Genomic DNA, 7,547 nt, shown 5'->3' with positions numbered 1-7,547 from the left:
GTGTGTGTGTGTGTGTGTGTGTGTGTGTGTTGTCTTGTTATCATTGCTGGGACACCTTCAGGTTGCTCTTCTCACCTGTCCTCAGAAGTCAGTTTGGTATGTTGACCTCCTAACTTACGGGTCGTGGAGGTCTGGTGATGAAGAGTTTAGTCATGAATGTGCAGCTAGCTGAGCTGTGGCAGCTCATGCTAACGACCCAGTTAGTGTTCTCGACTGAACACGGTGCTGCTGCTGCACACATACGACGTCCTGCTCAGCAGAGGACTTTTCCTGGGAAACACCAGCGGCTGTTCAGAGCAAATATAAAGGAGTTGATCATCTGGGAATTTAGCAGCATTTACATTTACGGTGTCATGGTTTATTACAAAACCTTACAAATATTATGGCGCCTGGGAGGAAAGAAACCAGAGCTTTACTTCCCCTCCTCTATACATTCTTGTGTCTCTCACCCTCTCTCTCCATGACTTCATTGTTCCCAATGGTTCTTTCACTGTTTGGCTTTCCTGCGGGTTATGCCACACTCTGGACCTCCACCCGGTCTCAGGAACACAGCAAGTACGTGCCTACCCGGTTCCTACATGTCGTCATGTTTTCCAAATCCTGTGGAGCAAACACGGCAGCTTGGAGGCAGGTTAGCAAGAAGAGACCTGGAAGGTGCAGCTCTGTGCTAGCACGCCCACTCCCACTCACATCTGATGCGCATGACTTTCTTTAGATGCCACAATCGGTCAGTTAGTTCACTGCTCTGGTCCGAGCTGAAATATCTAAACATCTATGGGATGGATCAGCACAAGATTTTGCACACATGGTTCTCAGATTTTGGTGATTCCCAAGTTTAACTTCTTAAATGTCGACAGTGAGACGAGCATATGTGGTTTGACGTTAATCGTTTCAGCAACAACTGGATGGAGTGCTGTGAAATCTGGCTCAGCTACTCATGCCTCATTCAGGATGAAGTGTAAAAGCTTTAGTAGCTGTCTGACCCGGTCCTCAGCCTCACGGCTCAGTCATCATGTCTGCACACTCCTCGTCTCACTCTTCTACGACCACACAATACCTGAGTTATAATATAATTATAACAAGACTTTATACGTCTTTCCTTCAGGAGTAAATCATGTTTCTCCACCATGTATGATTAGTTAAATCAGGAACTCTGTTTAAAGGGAAGCGAGAGTAGAAACCTCACCTGCATCCAACACCAACAAAAAAGCATTTTAACAAAGAAGTGTTGGTTCGATCTGACTCAGATGAAGACTGGGCGTGTATGGACAGACATGTACGCTGTATATAAGCCCAACACTCTGAACAAGTCAGTCAGGCCACCACCTATTTGAACCCCTGTATCCTGAATCTCACCTTTTCTGACTATTTTTTTGCACCAACCATTCACACTTCATGTTTCATATGCACTTCCTCCCCCATCCAGTACCTCTGTCCCCTCTGAAATGACAGACTGAACAAGCGACCACATCTAAGAGAAGCAGAGAAAGGGGGAGAAAGCAGAGGGGTTTGATCATCCAGCCAGCCTGTGAACAATAGCAGCTCTCTCCTTGACCTTTACATCGCCCTGGGCGCGCTCGCACAGCTCAGATGTCACACTGTTTATGTAAACCTCCTCTAACCTGCTGCTTTCAGAGCACCGTGCACAGGACAGGATCAAGTGTGAATGGAGAATGATGGGAATTTTAAGGGAAAACAGACAGCACAACTCGCTCAGTACGCCCAGTGTCAACAGAACAACACGGTGATGGTCAAAATCCAGACTGAAGGCTGTAAAGCAGTGGTCCACGAGCCAATGGGTGACCTCGGAGTAGCCATGTCTATGATGTTTGTAGGACGGGGACTTCATTAAAACCTATGTAAGAACCAGTAAAAGTCTGATTCCAGACATCAGATGGCCTGTGTTTGTAAAAATGCATTCTGTAATATAATTGTTTATCCAAAACACAGACACATCCAGTCTGTCTTTCTCTGACACCATGGATTTAAAGAACTAGGAAACAAATCAGCATTGAGTTTAATCCAACCGGAGTCACGGATGTTTTGCATATAAAAGATGCACAAACCAAACCAAAGGTACTGGAGCATAGCAGTCGCTGCATTTTTCTGCCTTCTGTTTCACATGACTTGTGAGGCTCTATAACGATAACTGAATGAGCGAGGCGTGTGGTTCTGATGAAGTTAGTGTGGTTCTGATGAAGTTAGTGTGGTTCTGATGAAGTTAGTGTGGTTCTGATGAAGTTAGTGTGGTTCTGATGAAGTTAGCTGCTTCCACAACGTTTTGCCCTTTCCTTTTTTTCTACATTTTTCTGCTGTGAATCAGTCGTCTGGCACCGACTTCTGTTCTTCTCTCTTCTGTTCGGCACTAACTGGCAAAAACAAAGGGCCAGGAAGGGAAGAAACACAGTGAGGCCATGATGTGTGACATCAGAAGCTTTGCTCTCCTGGTTCTGTTGGCATCATAACGCGTATTTATAGGAGGAAGTGGTCAACAAATTACAAGTTCCCTATTAATCAACATGTAACTTCCACTGCGGTCTGAAGAGAGAATTCAGAAGGAAGCAGGTGAAGCACAAGCCTGTGCAGGTAAGACTGAACACAGATGATAAATCAACTGTGAAGCATTTTCCCACTGCTCACCTGTACAGCGTTGGAGTCAGGATCCCAGCTTGTTAACGTTTTGATTGTTATTACCATGGCGACACACCTCCAGGCTGAGCAGGCGGCGTGTTCATGTCACTGTAGCGAGGCAGTGAGATACTGTAGCTCTGCAGAGCAGTCAGACAGGTGGGGCGAGCTCGCCCAGTCTCCTGCATGCTGCACAAATCAACCTGCCTACCAGCGGACATGTGGGCCTAAACAACACAAGCAGCAGCTGGAAGCGCTCTCTATAGCAGCTCTGGTCAATGCACCATGAAAGACGTGCAGCAAAACCAGAGCAAGTCGCTGCTTCACTGCATTCCTCTGAGCTCCAGGTGTGCCTTTCTATAGCTTTCCCTGAACTGTGATCTCCCTGAAGAGGGCAGGAGCAAGTGAAAGGACAACGCCTCTGCTTTGGACTCATCATCTATCACTGTGTGACAAGTCACCAAACGTCTGACTGTGTACGACTGACACGCTGCTAGAATTAACTCCACCAACAGCGACAGGAGGTGACTCTAGAAGCACACAGTGCACACACTCCCCGATGGTCAAACACCAAACCTCACACTTCACCACAGGCAGCTTCCTACTGATTCCTCTACAGGCACAGGAGACACACACCTGGCAGCTAGTTAATGCTAAACTCACCTGTCAATAGCTTCACTCGTCCCATTCAAGTTCAGGAACTTACCTTTACTTTCCAGCTAAGCCGTTTACTTCAGCCGTTACAAGTTGTATTTATGAGGCATTTACGAATCGGTCTGTCAAGAGTTAACTAACTTTAACTTACCCGACCCGACATTAGGTTTGTATTCCAGGTGCAACAAGCTGAGAAATCCTAAAGCTTTTCACTTGTCAGAGCTTCATCGCAACGAGACTGAATGGAATCCAGAGAGTGAGAGTAGTGGGAAGCCTGAAGAGAGCGAGACGAGCCCGACATAGACGAGCTCCTGAACCGAAGTCAGATGATGCCCTGCAGGCAACAATGACAACGGTGTCAGGAATCTGTCAGTGCATCGTACCACACACACACACACACACACACACACACACACACACACAGGGATCCTGAACCTGATCAGTTCCTTACAGACGCTGCATGTGGGTTTTTCCTGAATGACTGCTCCATGCACACTCTACTGATTATCAGTAAGAGACAATACATGACTTTAAGTCACACACGTTCTTCATTAACACGCTCATCTTAATTTCAATGAAGGCCAAAGAATGTGGCCGGGCCATACACACCACCATGTGACTGCCGCGCCCTGGGGCAGTGCAAACACACACACACAGGGATGAGGACACACCTCATTAGATATCAAACACATCTAACATCGCTGTGACAAATACAGAGTGGAGATGTGTGAGGATGCTGAGATCAAGGAGGAGACTGACTGGAAACAGCAAGAGAAGGAGCCGTCACGTGAACCACAAGCCTACCACATCGTAGAGTTTCCCTTTCACCTGTACTGCCTCTCACCTGTGTCCTTGAGGCTCAAGGCAATTTGAACACCAGCGTAGGTACTTGTTGCTAATAGAGCAGCTCCCCAAAACTTTCTCTTGCAGTCCATCCACAAGCTAAAGAGCCCAACCAAGACATCCCATCACACAGATGACTTCTTACCTTTTACTTGGGTCACCTCATAGATTCACACTGATTCCACCCCTTTCATGTGTCCTGGTGTCTTACCAGAGGTCTGTACTTCATGGCTCTGGCCCGCTCTCCAGTGATGTGGACAGGGCTTTTGCTTTCCCACCGCTCCGACAGTCCGGCTATAAGAATGTGGCCCCCAGCGCCGCGTCACGACCACTATTTAGCCGAGGGTTTGTTTTTAGAAGCTCTCCCCTCCGTCCTCAGAGCCAGCTGCCATAGCTTCTCCTCTTACTGCTTTAACACACCTCACTCTGTCTCTCTTGCTCGCCTCTCGTTCACCCACTTTTCTCCTCCCTCCCTTCAGAGGAAGCAGTCCCTGTGTTGGGTGACACACAACCCCTCCTTCCCTCTCTCTTTGCTTGTTTTCCCTGTCGCCCTCTCCTCAATCCAATACTTATGAGCGTGCTCTTTGTCTGCCTTTAAAAGAAGGGAAGGAGTACAGGAGAGGCTACACGTCCCTCATATTATGCACACACACATCTGGCTCTAACCACCTCTGGAGAGAAAAAAGGATGAGAAAGGAAAAAATGCATCTCGATGCCAAAGGGGTAAAGAGTGTGTGTGCATCCAAGCGTGATTGTGTTAAAAAAAAAAAAAAGGAAAAAAAGGGGAAACTCTTGAGGAGTAAATGCTGCAGGAGCCAATAAATAACCATCTATTGGAGGCTTTGGGTTTCCTTTCCCTTCCCTCCTCCCTGCTCTCCTCCACTCTGAGATTTACAAGCTGTAGCAGAAACCAGACAGCATCCCCCGTCATAAACACAGATCCAGCACATCATACACACCCACAACATGCATGTACACAATGACGCATGCATGCATACACAAGGACTTCCCATCATTACCCCAATATCATTACAAGGAGGATAATTAGTGCAGACCACTGCTGCACACGTACAGCCGGCTGCTGCAGATCAAAGGCCTCAGCAGGCTAATGCATCTGCTTGTTAACACTAATAACAACTGACATATTACAGGCAATGGGCGAGCGCTGCTGAGAACAAAGAGGAAGACAAGTTTCCACTACACTTGCTGGACTAATACACAGACATTAACGAGGGCTAGTCTGAAACTCGACGGTGATGTGAGTCTTGGAATCACCTGCTAGGAAGCTCAGTGTGTGCTTCACCAGCAAAATGTCTGGTTCATTTCTCTTGTGGTTATATATCTGTATGCATGTATGAAACCCCGAGTTAAAAAACTGTTTTGGAAAACTGACAAGATCGAAACCACTTTCATACAAGTGTGAAGTGTAAGAAGCAAAAGCAGGAGACAAGTAGCTTAGCTTAGCAAAAAGGATGGACTGGTTCTTGGCCGAGCGAGGACTTCCTGGAGTTGACAACCACAAATTGTTTTAACAGTTGGACAGAAGTTTGGTGCTTATCCCAGTTGTCCTGTATTTACTTTTAATGTGCAAAGAAACTTGACAATGTAGTCATGTTTGTTTTCCAAGTTGTCAGCACATGACACAAGCACAGACGCAGGGCGAGTGGCTAAAGCAGGGCATTCGAAATAGGTGGAGGAGGCTACAAGCTGCAGCTTCAAAGAGCAGAGCAGCAGCAGGAAAGCCGGGTTTTATAGGCCTCATTAGGATGACTCGCTCCTTCCTGCACATCTAAGAGAATAAGCCCATAAACCCGTGGAATTAGAGCTTGCTGGTCCTGCATATTACATGTCTCAACGTCAGACTCATATCTGTGTCTGCGACCCACACACACCTGGAAACGTCCACATTTTGTGCCAAGAGTGTGTGAAAGGCAGGAAGCAATTGGAAATGTGAGAGGATGAAATAAATGAGACTTGGGGACAGAGAACGAGGTTTTTCTCCTCTCGCTGCAGAAAGCGATTCTCCCGTCTACGTCTCCATTGACCTCGTCAGCGCCGAGGCCCACGGGCTCAAGTTCTGGCCAAGGTCATTCTATTCATGCTTTTAATTACTTTTCCTTGAAGCTCCTCAACCCAGAAAATAAAGATGCTTCGTAAGTCGTTTGTTTAGCACAAAGGTTCTTTTCACAAACTGCTCAACAACCACCCAGGTTCCACTTCTATCACAGCACCGTGAACGTTCACTACACGAGGACGCCTGCAGCAGCAAAAGGCTTCAGTGTGGCTTCAGGAAAAGAACCAACCACTTCTTATTAATGACTAATAAAGGAGACACCCTGGGAAGGAGGACACCAACAAACACACTGTTCCTCCTCCACACTGCCCTCTACTGGTCACCTCCATTTACTTTAAGTTTTTGCAGAGGCACACATCAAACTGTGTGAAACTAACTCTAAACATGTACTCAGATGAAGCAAGAAACCAGACTTGGTCCTGGCTTAGCCGGGCCACAGACTAAAGTTTGCACACCTCGCCCTGCTATCACTCTCTTTCTCCGTTGCCAGTATAATCAGAGCCCTGCTGCAGGAATCTGAGTAATGCTTTCCAGACGCTCTCTCTCTCTCTGCATGTGTCTCTCTATCCCCAGAGTGTGAGAACACACTGGACAGACAGCCGGAAACAGACCAAGATACAAGACAAGATAGAGAGCTTCAGCTGCTAGACACCCATCATACCTCGCTTTACTCATGTGTGCTAATATCTCTGGCTCAAAAACGAGTCTTGGTGAGTGTGAGGACTGTAAAGGTGGACGAGTGTGTGTTTCTGCAGGCTCATGCTGAGGCAGCATATTTGTGCGGAGCTGGAGGGAGGAGGGGCTGTATCTGACCACCAGTATCTTGCTCAGCTGTCAGACTTTAACCCTTTATCATCCACTGCTCCTGTCCGCCCTGCGATTCCTCACCGCTAGGATCGGGTTAGCTGTTTAGGGATAGGTGGACATTATGTAGATGAGGACTGAATGTCTCTTCCCCTCCACCAAACAACAGATTGCTATCGATGTGAATGATCCACTAGCACCAGATGGAGCGTGCTGCCTGATAACCGCTCCCCACGACCATACAGCATATTCCATGTGTCTTTTATGGTGTTGAATCTATAAATGGCACGGCATAAAAGCATCGTGACGGCCATAAAGCCATGGAAACAGCACAAACATTGCATTATACCTGCCATTGCATCATTAGTGGAGCTTTTCAATTGGACAGTTTGATACGGAAGACAGCCGACGTACCACGGGAGGTGATCAGACCTATTTGAGTTGTCCAGCACTGTGGTTATAGAGCGCAGGTCTGAGGTCAGTGAAGGGTTAATGATTGTGGGGTTTACCAAACACTTCATATGTGTGTGTCCTCCTCCCTGCT

General features: G+C 47.2%; 1 protein-coding gene across 3 annotated transcripts in view; it reads right to left on the bottom strand.

Annotated features, from left to right (window-relative positions):
• Positions 1-7,547, bottom strand: part of LOC103365421 (unconventional myosin-Ic) — a 65,224-nt gene that overhangs the window by 33,203 nt on the left and 24,474 nt on the right. The window contains exon 1 of one of the 3 annotated variants that reach the window (XM_008292853.1): positions 4,337-4,435. The exons of the other annotated variants lie outside the window; for them this stretch is intronic. Coding sequence (XP_008291075.1) covers positions 4,337-4,354 — 18 coding nt within the window. The 5' untranslated portion in view covers positions 4,355-4,435. Of the gene's footprint in view, positions 1-4,336; positions 4,436-7,547 lie in introns of those variants that run through there. 3 annotated transcript variants of the gene reach the window in all.

This window comes from Stegastes partitus, unplaced genomic scaffold (genome assembly GCF_000690725.1).
Source record: "Stegastes partitus isolate 25-593 unplaced genomic scaffold, Stegastes_partitus-1.0.2 Scaffold838, whole genome shotgun sequence".
NCBI classification, from domain to species: domain Eukaryota; kingdom Metazoa; phylum Chordata; class Actinopteri; family Pomacentridae; genus Stegastes; species Stegastes partitus.
This window is presented reverse-complemented; position numbering and strand designations above follow the sequence as displayed.